The following is a 20,151-nucleotide window of genomic DNA, read 5'->3' as shown; positions in this document are numbered from 1 at the left end:
TTCCCACCTCGGTTTCCCTCTCTGCTGCTGGGAATGCCCTCCCCTTGCATTGCTCTGAGGGGTGGTGAGTTGGTCCATGTGAAGTCTTTGGAACGGTGCCTGACACATGGCCAGTGATGCCAGCCATTGTTCTGAGTGACAGCGATGATTTATTTCTCAAGACACCCTGACTGAGGGGCTGTCAGCTGGGGACAGGGCAGCAGAAGTGGGCTGCGTCTTGTGTCCTCCCTTGGATTCATGTCATTTTGACCCAGGGGCAGCCTAACAGCAGGACTGCCTTCTGTTATGGATGAAATGTTCCTGAAGCACATGAGATAGGAATGTAGGAAGTTGTATTTTTTTCTTGTTGCTGTAAACCTTTAAGAGTCCCCAGCCACTGGTCACATCGCCCACTAATGGGGACAGTAATTGTAGGTGGTTTGCAAAGGGAGCAGCAGCCAGGAGATGGGCAGGAGCCCCTCTGCCTGCTGTGACTCTTCCCACGTTACACACCGGTTTTTATATGGTTCCCACATGTGAACGTTGTGTCTATTTTTGACTCACTGTGGTTACACCTGGATTGTCAACTTTTGGTGACACACGGTATTTCTGAGATTGAGGCTCAGCTCTCTGCATATTATTCAGTAAATATATCCTTTGGTTCCGTTCTTCATTCTCTCCCTTTACCTTTGACCATGTCTGGTTCTGGCCTCACACATCACCTCCTGTTTTACCTCCCTGTGTCTTCTCCTTCCAGCTGAGACTCAGACTCATTACTGGTGTCGTCGCCTCTTGCATCTCCTGGTTTTCCTGACTCGGTCTCCCCTCTGGTCCCCTCATCCTTTTCCCTGGATTCCCCTTCTGCTTTCCAGCCTGTGTAGGGAGTGAATCCCACCTGGCTGCCTCCCCAGGCTGTCCCTTCTTAGATGGAGCACCTCTGAGTCCTGACCTGTTGGAAGGCTATAGAGAACAAGGTCACCCATGCTCCATGGTCTACCATCTGTGTGTCCCATGTGCACACCAGGCTCCCAGTATGGCCATTTGCCCACTGAGGTAACCCCTGGAGAAGCAAAAGGTTCACCCAGCCCAGTGTCAGCCCTGGGTGGGGGATGCTTCCTTGCACCTCTCTTATCCCCTCCGGGTCCTCACCCCGCCCTCTCCCCCATTGGCTTACAGCCCACAGAGGGAAGCCCATTCATTCCTCCTGTTTTGAGCACAGCCCCATGGGCTGGACAATGACATTTGTTGATCGTGCTCTGACAGATTGTGGCACTGCACTGGGTAATGTATTCAGTTCTTCAAAAGATGAATTTTCTCCGACCTGGAAAAATCGATAGTGACGCATCAGCATGATCTCTACAACTTGCATCCTGGGAAGCCTGAGGAAAGTGCAAGGGCTTCCTTCCCCAGCCCGAAATTCATTGCCAGTGAATGCAAGATATATATTTAACCCCCAGACCAGCCCCATGATGAATGGGGTCTTTCCTGAGAAACATCTGTATCTTGTAAATAGAATTTTATAAACACTTGTAGGAGAAGAAAATTCTCTCATCCTTACAAATTGCCACACTCTCAGTTGCTTGCTCTCATCTGTTGAAGAAGGCCAAGCTGTTTCTCGTATGGCTGACACATCTCTGGCTGTCCTGTGAGGAGGAAGTCATGTCTCCAGCAGCTGAGCACAGCCTTTTATGTCAGGGACAGGCTGAGGGACTGGGAAGAGGCCCCTAAGTAAGAGCAACCCCTCCCCAGGGCCACTCTGAGAAATGCCCCTGCCAAATCAGAGGCATGGACCCTTCTCTCAGTGGATGGCCCACTGAAGCAGAAGGTTCTGGAACTCAGAGGCAGTCCTGGGGGAAGACACCACCTGTTGGCTGTAGTCCTCAGCTTTGGAAAGGCGAGCATGCTCTCTACTCAGTGTTTAGTCCTCCATCAAAGGCCTGCACCACTGCCAACCCAAACCCCTGGGCTTTCTGACCTGGGTGCCTCAGTCCTTGACTCTACCAGGAGTCACAGGAGAAGGTCAAGGTCCAGTGGGGAGGACAGCCCACTGAAGGAGGCACAGCTGTAAATAGTGAGTGATGCTCAGGGAGCCTGCCAGAGCCCCAAGTGCCCTACTGAACCAAGGAGACAGGGGGGACAGGAGAATGTGACATAGCTCCTGCCCAGTAGGAGGTCTCCCTCTGGTTAGAGGAAGACAGATGTGGGAAGGAGTGTTCTCCCTCCCTCACAGCTGGCAAGGAGGGAGCCTGAGGAGCAGGGGGTGTCTGTCTCCCTTCCCACTCCTTCCTGCCCCTGGGTGGCCGTGGAAGCTCGCCGCCTCTCCCTGTGCTCCTTGACTCGTGCCACCGTGCTGGAGGCCGTGGTGTGCTTCTTCTCTGTGTGGTCCATCGTTGGCCTCTCGGGTTTCCACACGTACTTGATCAGCTCCAACCAGACGACAAATGAAGACGTAAGTGCCTGCCTGACCGCACGGGACATGGCGCTCTGCTGGGTTGAGCGGTGGAGGAGGGAAGGAAAGGAAGAGGTCGGGGCCAGCTTCTCCCACATCCCACTCCAGATGTGAGCCTTGGAAACAGAGGACACACTGCGGAAGCACTTCTGGGTGTTGTCCTGTCTCTATTGGGCAGTTTTGCATTCTCCTGTCCTTATCTGACCATGTTGGTTGGATACTAAGAATGGCCAAATGGCACCCAGTTCATGCCCTGAGGAGAAGGTTCTTTCTATTCCTCTTAAATAATTTTGGAAGCAACTCATTGCCCTTCCCCTAATAGACAGAGACCAAGACAGCCTGACATCTTGAGTCTCCCTTTCATGTTAAATGTCTGTTTAGCCCCTGAATTTAACTTTTTACCTGGGATCACCTACCTGTCTATGTACACAGGCCAAAAGAGGGAACAGAATAGGAATCGTAATGATGGATATGCTTTTTTGATGAGCATGGTCCTCGCTGCTCTTAATACTTAGATTTTGACAGAAGTCTCTATCCATACATGAATCAAATGTCTCAGAACAGGTCAGGCTACCTTAAACAAGAACTTGAGAAAAACTTGGTGGTGATAGAATACATGAGATAGAAGACTACTAAAAGAGCTAATTAGGTAACTGTGAATATTACAATCTGCCAAACAAACACTTTAGCAAGACTGTGAGGCTGAATTCTTACATCTAAATTGGCAATTTGGGGACCACATTGGCTTTTCCGGCGTCCATTCATCTAATTGCCATTAGGGTAGTAAATGTGAATATGAAAATATCTCCACTGGCTTGTGTGAGAGGACCTTTTAGTTCCATGTGGTATAAATAGAGATGGTTATCCCCAAAGAATGTCACTCTCTCCCCATCTAAGCTGCTGCTTGGGAGATGTTTCCAAGTTTGCAGTAAACGCCAGTTTTCCTTTGGAAAAGTACATCTCCTGGTGAAGACATGAATAAAGATTATTTGCATTCCTCATGGGTTTCCCGTGATCCAGTTTCCCTAAACTTTGGCATCAGCATGAAGGATGCTGTATGTTATTGATTTTCCTTGTCTTTCAGATTAAAGGATCTTGGTCAAATAAAAGAGGTAAAGAAAATTACAATCCCTACAGCTACGGAAATATCTTTACAAATTGCTGTGTGGCCCTGTGTGGGCCCATCTCTCCAAGGTAAGATTCAGAAACTATAGTGCTCTTCACAGATGTTGAAAGAGCAAATTGCTATGTGGTGGTAGCCCAGGCCTTCCGAGGCAGAGGCCAGGGCTGTGCCTGGTGGAAACCTGGTGCAGCTGGTCACACTCACCGATGACCACCAGCTCAGCTCTCCTCTTTGTGTCAGGCAGACACAATCTTAATGATAAACAGATCTGGCTTCCTTTGGTCACACTTCACATCATATTTGGTCTTGAGCTGAATGTATCAGATTTGGGGAAGAGTCCCTAAAGCTCAAGAGAGGAATAAGGATGTCTCTGGCAAACAGGGAGCCAATGTAGGAAGCAGTTAGAAAACTGTAGAAACAAGTGCCAGAGCTGAGTTGTAGAGGATATGATGCTGAAATAGTTCCTCGAGGGCAATCCATGTGGCCTGGAGAGTTGAGACTGCAGGCTACTAACGATGACGATATCAATCATGGCAGCGGCTGACACTTATGAGATTCATATGCAGCCTTGCTGTGAGTGGGTTACAGGCAAGAGCTTTTTAAAAGCTCACTCTGTATGCGTGGGGAAGGTACCATTATCAGTCATTTTATAGATGAGGGAATTCAGGGGCAGGATTTAAATCATGTGCCCAAGATCACAGCTAGTAAATGCCAGCTAGCCAGGCCGCCTGCCAACAGAAGCAGTGTATGTCCCCAGGGGCAGGTGACACCTGGATCAGAATGGTACAGGGTCAAAGTACAGCCAGGGTTTGGGGATTTGTGAGTTGGGCCCCAGGAGATGATTCCCTACAGATCACCCAACCAGTCATCAACAAGAAATGGACAAAACAGAGAAACCACAAAGGCCACTGGATTGTCTTCAAGGCAGTCCCCCTGAGCACCTAGACCTCACCAGAGTGAGCTCTGGGGACACACACACCTTCATGTTTGTGTCAGCATCAGTGAACACTCATTAGTGAAGTAAAAGTAATGCAAAGGAGAAAAGAAAAGAAAGCAAGCACAGGATATGTCCACCACCATTCTCCAGCAGTTCTGGGCCATGGCTGGTCAAAGTCATCATGGTGCCATTGGGTCACTAGAAATGAATCCTTTTATGCCTTTGGCCTGGGGAGTTGGGAGCCCAGCATACCTTTCTCCTTAACTGAGACCTCCGCTGACCCCCAGAACAGCTGCTCAGAGGATTCCTGCAGAGGTGGGGGGCTGGGGGGAGGCAGGAGCTGCCAGGGCCTCTGAGATAGGGGCCACCCAGGTGAGGGTTTGACCAGTTTGGTAGGGGTCAGCCCACCGTGGAGACAGCTCCAGATTCTCCTAGACCTCCTTCTCAGGGCTCCTTAGGTCAGCTCAGCAGCTGTCTCAGGAAGTCCTTGAGCCATTTTAGGTTGTTCCTAATAAAGGGGTGTTGGAAGGGTATAAGAGCAAACTGAGCATCTTTTCCCTTGTCTGAATATACATTTGAGTCCAGGAAAGGGATTGAAAACTCTCATCCTCTGTCCAAGTCTCTTCTCTAGTTCCTGAGTCCTGGATTTGCACATGGCACTACTCTCTCTCTATAAATCAAATTGTGTCATAACCAAAATGATTTCTTTCACAAGTGGATTAAATGTGCTGTTTTGGCTGGGTTGGGCCATATTCTTTCCAAAATCCAAGTTTTTTGGGTGGGCCATCTCTCCAGGATGGCTCTCCCCTTCAAACTGCTTGAATTGCTTGTTAAAAGGTAAACTGAGGCATAGTCGAATGTTATAGAAATGATTTGGGCAGGTAGTGGTTCGTGAATCAAGCAGCTCCAGGCTGTAAGTGGTTTGGGGCTACATGGAAAGGTCCTGGGGAGGCTTTATATAGGGCGAGATTCGTTCCAGGGGATCACTCCCGGGGAAAGCCTCTGGTCCTTGAGGCTGATCCTCTCCTGGGGGTTCTTCTGAGAGCCTCCAATTGCAGCTCCCTGACACAGGGAGGGCTGGTTCCCCCAATGGTCACTTAACCTGCCACTCCAGCCCCAGCCTACAGCCCTCTGTGTCTTCTTGGGCTAAGTCCTGTCGCTTCCCAGAGCTCCATAGCAAAGTGCCATAAAACAGGGGACGGAGCTTAAAACGACAGAAAGGGTCAGGCCTGCTTGGTGGGTGTCAGCCCCTCGTGACAACAGCTCGAGATCCACCCAGAAACACCTTCTCGGGGTTCCTTAGGCCAGGAACTTTCTCAGGAAGCCCTTGAAAACTATTCCTTCACCTTTTGGAGGCTGAAACCAAGGTGCAGGCAGGGCTGTTCCCCCTGAGACCGGAGCAGGGCGCTTCCTTGCCTCTGCCTGCTCCCAGTGGCTGCAGGCCTTGGCCAGCTGGTACATCCTCCATTCTCTGCCTCTGGGTTACACAGCCTCCTCCCCGTGTGCCTCCGTTCCTTCAAACAATGTTCCTTCCCTATTGTCTTCTCCTCTTTGTGAGGACACTGGTCACATTGGATTAAGGGTCACCCAATTAAGTATGAACTCAATGTAGATACATCTGCAAGGACCTTGTTTCAAACTAAGTTCATCCTCACAGACACCAGGGTTGGAGCTTGTATCTTTTTGTATAATTCAACCCAGGACATTCCCCTTGCCACCAACCCCAGTGGGCAGTGGAGCAAGAGGGAACAAAGGACGGGGGTGGGGGCTTGAGCAGAAAAACAGGTGGCAAGGCACAGGAGTGTATAAGGCCACGCCGTGGCTCTTGTCCCCTGCAGTACACTGGAGCGTGGCAGGTGCTGGGGACAGGTTTGCTGAATGAATGTGATAAGAAAACATGGAGTTAGGACTGCAGAGAGAAACTGGTGGCAGATTGTGGCAGGATGAGGTGAGACCAACTAGGAGTATCCCACGGTGAGGGGTCCAACAGAGGGATGTGGGGTCTCTTGCAGGGGTCAGGCATCTAGACGGGAAGGAAGCAGTGACCCAGGCCTTTTAAAGTTGGACGGGACCCCAGACCCACACTCCAGTCCTGTTGCTGGCATCTTTGGGTTTTCTTCTCTTCTCTCTTGCAGCTTAATTGACAGAAGAGGGTACATCCAGCCTGACACTCCACAGCCAGCAGCGCCCTCCAACGGGATCACCATGTATGGGGCCATGCAGTCACAGAGCGACATGGTAGGGGCCGCCTGCACTGGGGGTCACTGCTCCCCGCTTCTGCTTACCTGTTCTCTAACCCAGTAACAAACCAGGTGCCGAGCCCCTGGCAGGAGGGGCAGCCGGGACACCCACGTGACTGTTGGGCTGGCAGTAGGGAATGAAATGGCAAACTCGGGCAATGTCCAATAAGGGACCATGGCCACTGAGCCTGGCTCGTTGTGCAGGGAAAGCCACACACACACACAAGATCTCTTTGTCCAAACAGCATGTGGCAGACTGATGGGAAGCCCCTTCTACAGAATCAGGGTATTCCCTGTCCCACCAGGGCTGGCTGGCTGGATACCCTCTACTTCCTGTGCTGTCCATAGGCCCTGCCCCCTGCCCCCATGGCTAATGGATGTTTGCAGGATGATCTGCCCCTTCTCCCTCCTTCAGCCTGAACCTGAGACCAGCCCCTCATCACAAATAACTAGACCAGGTCTTCATTCACAGCAAATCCTGAGACCACCCCCCTGCAAAGTGCCACCACAGTACGGGCACACTACAGTGGGAAGCCTGAAGCATCTGCAGGTGGACATTGGGGGCAGGCAGGAGTCTCCCCAGGGACACCCGCAATCACAGCATAGCCAGGTCCCAGCACTCGGTGCTTTAAATTCCTTAGGCGTCTGAAGGCAATGGCCTCCCTTATTTCCCTAAAGAAGTTTCCCGTTTCTGCCAAGAAGTCCGTGCTGTGCCAGCTGCCCCAGTGCTGTTTAGCCTTTGTAGAACCGAATCACCCCCAGTTTGTGTGCTGTGCACATCTAAGAGCTAAATTTAAGGGTACACAGGGAATGGCAGCTCCTGGGGTGTGTGGAGAGCTCAAGGTGAAGGTCAGCAGCCCCAAGCTGTCTCCATGAGCTGTGCTGAGGAAACCACTTCATTCCTGGTCACCTAGTGGCTCAGAAGGATGCCGGGCTTATTTGTGGCTAGTGCAGGTGTCTCGTCCAGGCTGCTTTGCTTCGCTGGTAACTAGTCTCCTTTAAAATTGAGTATGTGTACGTCACCGTCCTTGCCACTTGCCTCTGTGAGCAATCAGGAAGCCTCTTGTTCTGTCCACCCCAGTGACCCAGAAGGTCACACCCCATATTCTTCAGAGAAGGAAAACAAGGGCAGAGAGAATAAGAGACAGGCTCACAAAGAAAGGGGACTGCGTTTATGGAGCACCAACTGTGTTCAAGGTGCTTGATGATCTCATTCAATCCTAAACCAACAGTGAGAAATTGTTGTTCACATTTTTTGTTAAGTTGGGAGAGGTTGTCACCTACCTGACAGCACACAGACTCTGGTTTGTGGATCCAAAGCCCATCCGAGGACTCCAATGCTCACCTTCACTTTGTAGACTATACTCCTTCAAGGGCACAACCTTAAAGACAAGTATGCCCAGGCTCAGGAACCTTCCTTGGTCACTTTCAGGTGCACAAACAATGTCCTATAAGGACGGCCACCAGAACTGTGACCAGGGTATACACTGATCACTTCCCTGACATGAGCATGTGCTCATGTGCGCCTACCCTCCCATTCATCAGGAGACTCATCGGGGTTCCTGGGATGTGCTGAGGACCAACCTAAGAGCTGGGGCTACAAGACTATAGGACATAACTCCCCTCATCTTTAAGGGGTCCACAGCCAGGTGAAGGAAACATTAGGAACCTTCATAGAAGAGACCATGGATGGCGACAGGTATTATGGACCCCAAGGGACTTAGGTTAGTCTCGCCCAGTTAGCACTGACCCCACCCATGCTGTGCATCTTCTCTAGATTTAAAAAATAAACAAAGGCTATCTTGAAGGTTCTGCTGTCACCAGCAAGCAGCTTGAGGTCAAGAGGAGATGGAGCCTAATTCGTGAACTCAACAAACATTTATGGATCCCCTGCTGAATGCCTCTGTGATAGAGTAGCCCTGAAGAAAGAAATGGGGTGGTCGCTTCTCTCCGCGTGGTTCGTCAGAGTCACCTCTGGATCCATCAGGCTGGAGCTGTGCTGTGACTCTGGTTAAGGGCACATCACTGCAGGTGTGGGCCTGGAGCAAGTGGGCAGGGTGTTGTACTGGTCTATTCCTGGCGGACAGCCACCTCCCAAGCAACCAGCAACCCTGAAGGCTGAACCCCGATGCCATAGCACCATGTGAGGACCCGCAGAGGGGAAGAGCCTTGTAACAGTTTCCTACTGTGATTCCACTCAATGTCGGGCTCGTTTTTATGACACCGACTCATCTGTGGACCAGGGCTCCCCATCAGGAAACAAGAGGACATTATACCCAGACTCCTCACTCTTCAGTCCTCTGCTGTGTCTCCAGATGAGAACAGGAGGGAGCCAGGTGTGGCAACCACATGGCACCGAGCACCAGGCTGATCAGGCCACCCAGACAGAGCTCTGGAGCCTCTTCAGTGCTGACCAAGGAACCAGTGGTGGTGTGAGTCACAATGGAGCCTGAATGTGGGCCTATGGACCTGGGTCACCTGCCTCGTGAGGTCTGTCAGACCTCATGTCCCTGCGCCCCGCACACCTGGATATAGGCGCACACACACCACCTCCCGTGGCCCTGCTCAACACCTGCACACACACACAGGGGAGGAGCGTGGTGGGCCCTGTGTTTAGGTCTAACTGAAGAGCTAGGAAGAGGCCCTGAAAGTCCATGGTGTGAAGGAACAAGCAAGGCCAGGCCACACAGAGCCACAGCCCTGGCGAATTCTGCTCCCCTGTGAGCTCAGACATATGGCGTTTCACGTGCACTATCAGGACACGTTCCCCCTGTGAAGCCTATGGGCTCCAAGGTAAAGAAGCCCTCCTTTGGTGAGTCCCACCATCTCCCTTCTCCCTATCAGGGATGAGACTTTTAGAATAAATCTAAGAATTCTGGAAGTCAGATCCCAGATTTGTAATGCACAGAACTGCCAATCAAGCCCAGAGCCGGGATCTTCCAGCCAGTGACGGAAGCTGGACACAGACATCTTCCACCTGGTGAGCGCTCCAGAGTCATTCGCCTAGGCTCTTAGCCTTCTCTTGGAGAAGATTCCAAGAAGATTTCTTGGAGAAGAAAGAGGGGGTGGAGACTCATTGTCAGAGACAGGGCTGCTGCTCACTCACCAGATGAGTGACCTTGATGGTTGCTTAACCTCCCTCTGCCTCAGTGTTTTCACCCACAAAATGGGAACATTGGTGTCCTCACTGGTAGCTTTTCTATGAGGAGTGGGATAATACCTATGCAAGCACTTAGCACCTAGCCTAGCACAAGGTATGTACCATATAAGGCTTAGCTATGGACATTGTCATCAACTCCCTGATGTCCCTGGGACATGATGGGCAACAGCAATTGTGTCCACTTGGAGCAGCTGAACAGCAGACATGACTCCAGGGTGTAAGGCAGGACAGGAAGTGCACAGGGGCCTTGGTGCCTTGGATCCATCTTGGGTTTTGTTCTGTAGATGGTAAGAAAACCTCACGGTAATAGCTTCAGATTTTCATGTAGATGAGGATGGGAATGGTGCAGGAGACCTGGGTGGGGGCTCTGTGGGGTGGAAGGGACACATGCCACTGAGAAGCCAAGGTGAATAGCGGAGGCCTTGCAGGAGATCTGGTGACCAGCAGGCTGGTCGGGTCAGCAGAGGCAGGTCAGAAAAGCAGCAGCACAGAGTAGGGGTTGAGAATTAAGATAATGCTGGGGGCTGGGGGAGGTCAACCAGGAGGCCGCCAGCTGGGTGAGCGATGGAAGTTCAAGGGGAGATGTGAGTAGGGAGCTCACTTGGGCATGTGGAATCTGTTGGCCCAGAATTCTGATTCCTGGCGCCATTGGGGAAATGCCCTTTAGGCAGCTGAATGGAAAGCCCGGGAAGGTCTGCTTCCTGGTGTTGATGAGGAAATGATATGGTTGGGAGAGATTCATTCTGAAATAATGGAGACGTTCATTGATTTTACTGATTATTCTAAAAGTACCTGTCACGTTGGCATTGAAAAAACAAACTATAAGACTTGCTCAAGTTGATCATCTAAGATATTAATCCAAGTTCATCTCACATGCTGGGAGATTATTTTTTAATTAGCACTTATTATATCTCCCTCTTTCTCCATCCACCTCTGCCAGCGCTCTCCCTGCTAAGGCAATCAAGTGTCTTGGTCTAATTGGGTACTAGAGTGGTAGAGAGCAGGGTGCGGATCAGAGACCACATTCAACACTTTGTGTGGTCTTGGAGAAGTCACTTAACCCCCAGAGTCTACATGTACATGTGTAAACTGAAGGGAACAAGGACACCCATGTCCTGCACTGTGATTAGAACTGACTGAGACCTTGCCTGTTACACCTTCTTATTGCCAGTCTACAGCATAGGGCTGGGCACACGGTAAGGGTTGTTAACTGTTCACTGAAATTAAAGTGAAAATTCCTCTCGCAAGATCTGACTCATGGAGGGTCTTCTTTTCCTCATTATTCCCATCTTCCAATGTTGCCACATCTGCAAAAAGCTCCATCCATCCTCTATGTTGAACGAGGAACTAGAGAGGAGTTTTCTTTAGTGCAGTAACACATCAAGATGGCTTCATGAAGCAGTGGCCTCTCTAGGGTCAAGACAATCCACGAGAGGCAGAGTCTGTGCTTGTTTTACCCATTAGACACGGTAGGCCAGTGTCTGCGCACTTTCCACAGACTTCTAGGAAAAGTTTAAGATCTGGGAAAAAGATTATATGCTTTAAAACATGAAAGTGACAAAATCAAAATCAAAATTAATAAATGTTTAATGTCTAGAGACACATGAATATATCAACTTCATTGTTAAATTTAGCATTCATGAATATTTCATTACATTTGAAGAATGAGTTGTAGCTTGAGTTTTTCTCACTTCATAAGAATTCCCAAGCACACATGATTACATAGAAACCAGCACCAATTATAAATCGAGCAAGTTGCTCATAGACAGGTGCTTGAAAAAGTCTAAGTGACTTGGAGCTCCAATACCCTTCTTTTTTATTTATTCATTTATTTATTTTTAGTTGTAGACGGACACAATACCTTTATTTTATTTATTTATTTTTATGTGGTACTGAGGATCAAACCCAGTGCCTCATACATGATAGGCAAGCCCTCTACCACTGAGCCACAACCACAGCTCTCTCCCCTATCCCCCACCCCCACCCCATCATGTGCCCTTCTCATCCCACCAGGCTGCCTTCACCACGAGGAACCCAGGTTGGCTCTCTGCTTAAAGATAGAGAAATCCTTTGGGTCCCAAGGTTCCTACTCACAGGTAGGAATGCCCCAAGTACATGAGCACATCTTCAGGAGAGGATGAGGTGTGTTCTTTGTGGCCCCAACAAAGTTAGTGCTAGGACCAGATGGCAGGCTTGGGATTCAGTTCTTCTCAATCCAAGAGGGAAATGCCAATACCTAGAGGTCACGGAGATTGGGAGTCCCCACTCCAGAGATGCCAGCCTGAGAGAGCAGAGCTCCTCCCAGCAATGGTGGACAGAGGATTTCAACATTGGCTTTCAGCTGCCCATTGACCTTCGGGGTCCCTTCCAGTTAGTCAGACACCACTTCTGCTCATTCTGCCTTGTCACCATGCCAACAGCACTCCATTCTATGGTCCATTTCTAAGTCACTGAGGCACCTAGAGTGGGCCTTTTAATGGTTTCCATCTCTCCTTATGGGCTCCTGTAGTGTAGGTTCCAGGCTGACAGGTACAGAAAGAGCCACGGAGCAGGGCTGGCCCTGAGCAGAAGACCCAACCCACTCTCCTCTTCCCAAGCCCTTTGTATTCATACCACACAGTGTTCACCAATTCCCACGCCAGAACAGCCCGTGACCATGCCATTCCAGGCCTTTGTCATCGAGATCTCCTTCTAACCATCTCCACAGCCTTATGAGGCACTAATAGCTCCATTCCACAGATTACCAAACAGTCACAGAGAGCTTAAGTAATTTGCCTAAGGAAATTTTTGCAGTCTGATCGCAGAGTCTCTGCTCTGTATCATGCTCTTCTGCCTCAGGAAGAAGCACTTACAGAGAGCTCACCGATGATGCAGGAAGGAATTTCCTTCCCCACTTTTTCAGTCCCAACAACCCATTATCCTCACCCTCTCTCCCTGTGAAAATCTACTCTTAGGAAGAGATCTATTATGAATCATTTATACCTTGAGGGAAATTTAACCCAAATTTCATGAATATATGAATTTCAATTATCAATGAATATTTTACCCTCTATTAAAAACACTTGTCTTTGATAATAATAACAACAACAATGATAATCTAGTGTTTCAAGGCTGTTTGTTCAGTACTATATCCCCAGCATCTAGAAGAGTCCCTGGGATGGTTGATTTCAGCAAATGTTCATGAAGAGAGACGGGGAGAAGGAGAAAACAGAGAGATTCAGATCGACTACAATGTGCCCAACCCTGGGATAAATGTTTGACATGCATTGCTGACTCCCTTCATCCTCACTAAGCCCTCTGATGTGGGTATTTTAATTGCCCCTTGGAGGAGACAGGGACTCAGGGATGATAAGTATGTGACCTAGCTAACGAGTGGCAGATCTACCATTTCTTTCTTGGCAATCTGAAGCCATGAAAACTGCTCTTTGTAACCACTGTATCTAAAGTCTCCCATGGGGAAGGTCTTCTTATGAGAGCAGGGGTACAGAGCTCCTCTCAGGGCTGAGGAAATCAAGCCACACAGGCTTTCTCTATAGAAGGATGATTAACTTCCTACAGTCAGTCACAAAACCAGACCATGGGACTAAATGTGTAATGTTTCCATCATCTAAGCTACACCTTGACATTTCTACTCTATTACAAATGGCAGGGTTAATCCATGGCAATTAAGTCCACTCTTTTTTTTCTCTACTTGCTTCCCTAAGACCGAACCATTTGCAATACTTCAGACTAGTGGAAATCAGAAACTCATTCACCAAGTGAATTATTGACCTGTTCTATTAGTAAACTGCTTGGAGTTTATCTAATTCTGGGGGCTCTGAAATTCATTGTTTTTCATCAAATTGTGACACTTTTGGCCATCCTTTTTTTTTTTTATTTTCCCTTTTATTTCATTCTCTTTCTTCCTGGACCTCCAATTATACATACGTTAGGCCATGTGATATTGGCCCCGAGGACAGGGCTTGAGGCTCTGAGCATTTTTCTTTAAACTCTGTCTCTCCTTCAGGTTGTGTAATTTCTTTTGCCACATCTTGATGTTCACTGATTCTTTCTGCTGCTGTCTCCTATCTTCTGTTAAGCTTATCCAGAGAAGTTTTCATTTTAGTAATTATACTTTTTATTTCTAGAATTTTCATTTAGTTCTATCATATTTTCTTATTGATTTATATGCCTATTGATAGTTTATTGAAACTGGACATTTTTATAATAATGTAGATGTTGTTATCTTCCTCTGAAGAGTTCAATTACTGGCTCATCACCTTGAACTTGTGTAGGTCTGTATTATATTTAGCTAGTGTAGATCTATGAGAAGTTCAAGAAGTTTCTCAGAACCCTCTAAGTATGTCTTCTCTGAATGTCTTGTTAGGATTTTTTTTTAGGGTTTGTTAGGGTGGGTCTAGGATCTTTCTTTAGGGCATGGTTCTTTCTCCTAAGGCACAACCCTTCTTATGTCTTGGTTAGAGGCAAGGTATTAGTGGTGTTAATGATATCCGTGTCCCCAGTACTACTTTTCTCAGCCTCCAGGCTTTCTGTTTCACTCTCAACCCCGCTGCAACTTCTGTCTTGTAAGCCTTGGGGTAGAGGGTTCTCATGTGCACAGCAGAGCCCTTTGTTACAGACACGGGGACTCCACTAGAACTTGTGATCCACCTTCTGCACAGCATCCTTGATCCAATGCTACAAACCAAGTCACTTTAACTTCTTCATATTCCAATCTGTTTTCTTCACTCAGCAGAACTGCCATGACCTTCTCAGACTTAGCTCTATGCCAGGTTGGGAAATTGTCCCCTAAGACAAGAACTGGTTGGTCACGGGCTTGCTTCATGAGTTTGCCTCCTCTCAGGGTTTGTGGTCTTGCATTGTTTATTGTGTGCTATTTTGGCACCATTTGCTTCCAGTATTTTGGGCAGGTCTGTCTAGTCCTTATATGCAGAGTAAAGGCTAGTCCACTGTCTGTTTTTCCATCATTTCTGGGAGTAGTAGTCTTGTCTCTACAACTACAGGACATGTTGCAGCTGATGTCACCATCTGCCCCAGACACATATTTTTACTAAACTCCACCATTAATAAATACTAAATTAGCTGTGGGATATGATTACTCTGACCCAAAACCAATTCCAGTGCTTACCTGAAGGATGAGCATTTATTGACACTCAAGATCAAAGGATCAAATTTTGGTCTATCATTTTATTTTAGGACCAATATTCAGATCAAGAAGCCATTTAATGTATGATAGGAAAAGTGCTCCTAGGGAAATACACACTATACATTTTAGAAATTAGAGATATTTTCTAATTCATTATAAGTCTTAGAAAAATGCTGTGACATTGCAGGTCAGAAAAATTCAATGAATATTGATAGACAACTGGCACCTAAGTACACTGCGCCTTAGTCTTTATCTCAGAAATGGAAAACAATCACCAGTAACTAACCATCTTGTGCAAATTGGGGTGGTTACCTAGTGCCTAAGTGAGCTTCCTTCTAACAGATTCTCAAGGAAGAAAATGACAGAGGCATGAAGTTACACTTAAAGCATCATGTTGGCATGTGGGACTGCAGATGTGGCCTCTGCCATCCAACTCATGAAACCCTGAGGAGCCAAGCTGGGATAGTGGGCAAATAACCCTAGTACTAAGGGTCATATTTTCAATATTCCTACTTTCTTCTTTATTGGTTTTTATTATGATCTAACATGGAAGTTCCTTCTATGACAAGGTATGTGTGAGTATCCATGACATCCAGTTATGGCCCAGGTTTTGGTATTTTTATTTTATTTAATTGTCAAATAATTCAAATTCTAGATACCATTAGAGTCATAGTTTAAGTTGATATCTGGCACATTAGCTTCAAAGAGTAACACAGTGCATAGTTGTTGGAACTTAAGAAAAAAACAACTTACTATATTTACTGAACCTAATATTTTACATCCCCCTTACTAAAGCCTGGACCTGAAAAGTTCCCCAAAGGCCCAAGTGTGGAAGACTTGGTCCCATACTGGCAGTATTAATAGTGGAACCTTTAATAAGAGGTAGAGGCTACTGAGAGGCAGTTAGGTCATTGGGGGAATGCCCCTGACGGGAATGTTGGGACCCCAGCCTCTTTCTCTCTGTGTGCATTCTGGTTGCCACGAGGTAAGCAATCCTCCTCTATTGTGCACTTTCATCATGACATATTGTGCCACAACAGTCCAAAGCAACAGAGCCAAGTAACCATGGATTGAAACCATGAGCCAGAATAAACCTTCCCTCCTTTTAACTTGATTATCTCAGATATTTTGTCACACTAATGGAGAACTGACTAACACATTCCTTATCCAATATCGAAACAAGAATAACCCAGCAGATGTATCATTTATTAAATAAGAATTGTGTAATCTTAAAAGTCAAATACAGTAAAAAAAAAACTTACTTCAACAAACTTAATAATGATATTGAGTAAAATAATAAAAAGAAGCTCTCCTCCTAACCAGTATCTGTATTTTAGGTGAACTTCAGAAGTTTATGCCTTCATGCATCTATAAGGAGCTTTTTAAGACTCTAGGACAGGGCTTCACAGCCCAACAAAGACAAACCATGCCTAGCTCTAATACTTTTGACAGAATTGGAGCAAAAGAAAGAATTAATTTCATTCATTATTAAATTGTATTCAGATCACCTAGAAAACTCCTAGCTTTGTTTTTAGTAGCATTTAATGTGCACACTAGGTTTACTTCAACCAAGAAGTCAGCTAGGATAAATAAGATCAAATGTATTCCAAGAGGGGCAATTTTATTTGAAAATCTAAAGAAACAAAAAGGAAATGGTCCTTTTGGCATTTAAAATTGTAACATTAAGCCGTAATGTGTGTGACATCCGAATGTCGCAAGCCATAAGCTTCTTTGCCTGTTAAATGCTGAAGCTCCGTGGGGCAGTAATCGGCCCTCAGGATGACTTACCACAGTGCCCCTACAGTATAGCATAGATCCTCACACTGTCCACAGAAAGGACTGTTCACAGACATTCCTACTAGAGAACAAGATTCTATCCTGTTCCTATTCACCATTTGATTGATTTTTGACCTAAAAAAAAAAAAAAAAAAAAGATGGCAATTCCATATGATTCAACCTCATAGTCCATAAATACGAATCTTTAAAGGATTGTTTCTCAATTCGCTGTTCATAGTAGATGGATTGTTCTTGGCAAGAATCTGGGTGCTTAAATGTTTTTCTTCAAGATTATGTAACTGCTGAGATAAATACTACAGCTTCTTGGCTTAGCTGGAACAGTCACAGGGTGCTCACCTAATACCCACACCCACTCCTCCTGCTGTAAAAAAAGCTGCTTCAAAATTTCACTAACAATGAACTACAGAGGGTCAAGTTTAGGATTTCCAAATTCTGGGAAGTGGATTCTAGCTCAAGCGTATTATAGTTCAAGAAGAGAGTTTGCTGAGCAACCAGGGATTTATGCTGTTTTCTTTGCCGGTGATTAAAGTGGAACAAAGGACACAAGATAGATGTGATGTGACTTCAGAACCCTTGGAAGAAAGGGAGCTGTCTTCTCAAATATTGGCATCATCATGCCCCAGGAGACCCCTTCATGGTTCCTGAGGCTGATGAAAACCCAGCAGGAATTCTAGGCCTTTGCAGAACAGTCTGATTCAAACCCCAGGGCTTCTGTGACCCTTGTATCTTTCTATTCTTCTTTTGGTCAAATAGACAGAGCCATTTTTAAGTACAGCTCAGCAGGATCCGGTCACTATCATATTGCTCTGCAGCCATCACCACCCTCCATGTCCAGAACTTTTCATCTTTACAAACTGAAACTCTGTCCCCATTAAACAAGCACCTCCCAGCCCCCTCCCCCAGCCACTCCATCCTGCCTTCTCACTGTGGACCTGACTGCTCCAGGTACCGGTGTTGGTGGAATCAATTGTCTTTGTGTGTCTGGTTCATTTTACATAGAGTGCCACCCTCCAGCTTCGTCCCTGTTGTAATGTGTAAGAATCCCCTTCCTTGTTAAGACCTAAGAATATTCTTTTGTGCAAATAGACCATGTTTTGTGTATGCGCTCAGCCATCAATCCATGCCGGATTGCTTTTGCCTCTTGACCTATTATGAACAATACTGTGAACGTGGGTGTATTTTTAGAACAATACGGTTTTAAAAAAATGGTTTTCAGCACGTAAAAAGCAGCTGCCTCAGACTGCTTGAGGTGGTAAAAAGCCTAGTCCATGGGGTTGTTTTAAAATTACATCCTTAAGTTGGGGACAGAGGCCCTGGGCATCACAGCCTGTGACTGCATGTTACTTCCTGGACCTCCACCCCTGGGGGGGGCACCTGGGGGTGACTCTTCCATTGAGCTGTTTATTCCGTCCAGCTGTTGGTCCTTACCACGGCGGGGGGGGGGGGGACGGCGTAGGCGGGGCCGGGGGCGGGGCCGGGGATCTCCAGATGCACTTGGGCTACTGTGCACGCTCCCAGCACCCACCCGAGGTGTCGCTAACCGTTTTTTCTCTTCTTACACCCTCCCTCCCCGCCCTGCTCTCCCTTCCCCCATTTATCTCCGCCTTCTCTCTGCTGGCTCCTGCTGCGCTCCAGTGCGACCAAGACCAGTGCATTCAGAGCACCAAATTCGTTTTGCAGGCCGCAGCCACTCCCCTGCTGCAGAGCGAGCCCAGCCTCACCAGCGACGAGATGCACCTCCCGGGGAAGCCCGGCCTGGGCACACCGTGCACCAGCCTGACGCTGGGCCAGCCCACGCCGCCCTCCTCCATGCCCAACCTCGCCGCCGAGGCCGCGCTCTCGGACATTATGCCCCTGAAGGACGAGCACGGGGGCCACCAGTTCCTGACCCCCGACGAGGCGCCCTCGCCCCCGCGGATGCTGGGGGCCGGCAGCCCGCTGGCGCACAGCCGCACCATGCACGTGCTGGGCCTGGCCAGCCAGGACTCTCTGCACGAAGACTCCGTGCGGGGCCTGGTGAAGCTCAGCTCCGTGTGACCCCTGTGGCCGACCCCAGGACCGACCGCAGGGCTCCTCCACAGGCGGTGGGAGCGAGGAGAGGGATGCACCCCGCAGCGTGGAGATGACAGCCCCAGGCCTGGGGTACAGAGACCCGCTTAGAAAGCCAGGGGAGCCCCGTCTCATGGCAGAGGGCCAGCAGGCTCCAGAAACTCGGGGCTTGGTTTTATCTGAATTTTCTTCCCCACCCTGAGCACTTTGACAATAATGAATATAGAGAAGTGGCTGTTTTCGAGCATTCGGAACCTGCAGGTTGGGCCTGGGGAGGGAGGACCCTCGGGGTGGGATCTAGCCAGGGAAGAAAAGGCGCTGCCCTATCTGCTGCTCGGAAGGTTTCTGACACGTGGCCAGACTGAAATTGCACTTAAGTGTTATGCTACTAATATCTGAAATAGACACGCCGTTCCATTTGTTAATTTAAAAACTACAAAAGTTCTAAAGGCAGAAAACAGACCGGATGTGGATTTGCATGCCAGCTACCGTCTGCATTCCAGTGGTGTTGGTATTCCGAAGGAAATGCTGCTCTCTTTCCTTCTTCCTTTCTTCCTTTTTTTATTTTTGTGAATTTTCAAGTGCTGTTTTGTTGGCAGACGGCCCAACGGATGCAGCCCAATGGACAAGGCTATTGGTGGCTGATTAGTCCACTTAGTTCTGTGTGGATCGGGAGCGTCTGGGCTGCGGAGGGCTGCTGGGGGTTTATCCTATCCAGTGCCATTTAACCTTCTGTCTAGGGGTCCGACGGGGTGTTGCCTTGCGCTGCCCCCTGCAGTCCTCACCTCCTTGTATGATGAACTCCCCGTGGACAGCCAATAAAATGACATCCTCTGTTATTTTGGATCTGTGTACAGTCGTCCTTAACAGCTTATGTGACAACAAAACCATCCAAAGGACCTGCAGAGAGTGTGTATTTTTTTTTAAGTGCCCCTAGCATGCAATGATTCAAAAACAACCAAAACTCAGAGCTGTGGGTTGTGGGGTATCAGATGGTGATTGAATGATTTCTTAGTTAAGGGACACGCTGTCCATACCACCCCCAACCTTGAATCATCTCTGTTTGACACAATCTTGAGGGAATTTGCTCTGCGATTAGATTGCCATGCAGCAGATGATCTGCCACAGGTAGAGGGAGGGGATGCTCAGGGAACAGGGGTGTTACCTGACCATCTTCCTGGTTCCATGTTGTGTTCATTGTCACCAAACCTCACAAGCGCCACTTGAGGTCCTGGTAAAGGTATCCCAAAAAATGAGGAGGAGAAACTGGC

The 20,151-nt window shown here is 48.0% G+C and overlaps 1 protein-coding gene across 4 annotated transcripts in view; it reads left to right on the top strand.

Moving 5' to 3' along the window:
- The window catches only part of Zdhhc14 (zinc finger DHHC-type palmitoyltransferase 14), a 241,202-nt gene extending 221,483 nt beyond the window's left edge, over nucleotides 1–19,719 (top strand). For 2 of the 4 annotated variants that reach the window (XM_048805914.1, XM_048805913.1), the window contains exons 6-9: nucleotides 2,326–2,428; nucleotides 3,513–3,622; nucleotides 6,624–6,726; nucleotides 18,512–19,719. In XM_048805914.1, coding sequence (XP_048661871.1) covers nucleotides 2,326–2,428; nucleotides 3,513–3,622; nucleotides 6,624–6,726; nucleotides 18,512–18,868 — 673 coding nt within the window. In that variant the 3' untranslated portion in view covers nucleotides 18,869–19,719. Of the gene's footprint in view, nucleotides 1–2,325; nucleotides 2,429–3,512; nucleotides 3,623–6,623; nucleotides 6,727–18,466 lie in introns of all 4 variants that reach the window. The other 2 variants (XM_048805912.1, XM_015498650.2) reach the window with 1 other exon arrangement.
- Nucleotides 19,720–20,151: the final 432 nt, after the last annotated feature.

Source organism: Marmota marmota, unplaced genomic scaffold (assembly GCF_001458135.2).
Source record: "Marmota marmota marmota unplaced genomic scaffold, marMar, whole genome shotgun sequence".
In the NCBI taxonomy this organism is placed as follows: Eukaryota; Metazoa; Chordata; class Mammalia; order Rodentia; family Sciuridae; genus Marmota; species Marmota marmota.
Note: the sequence above shows the minus strand (reverse complement) of the source record. Positions and strands in the feature narration are given on the sequence as shown.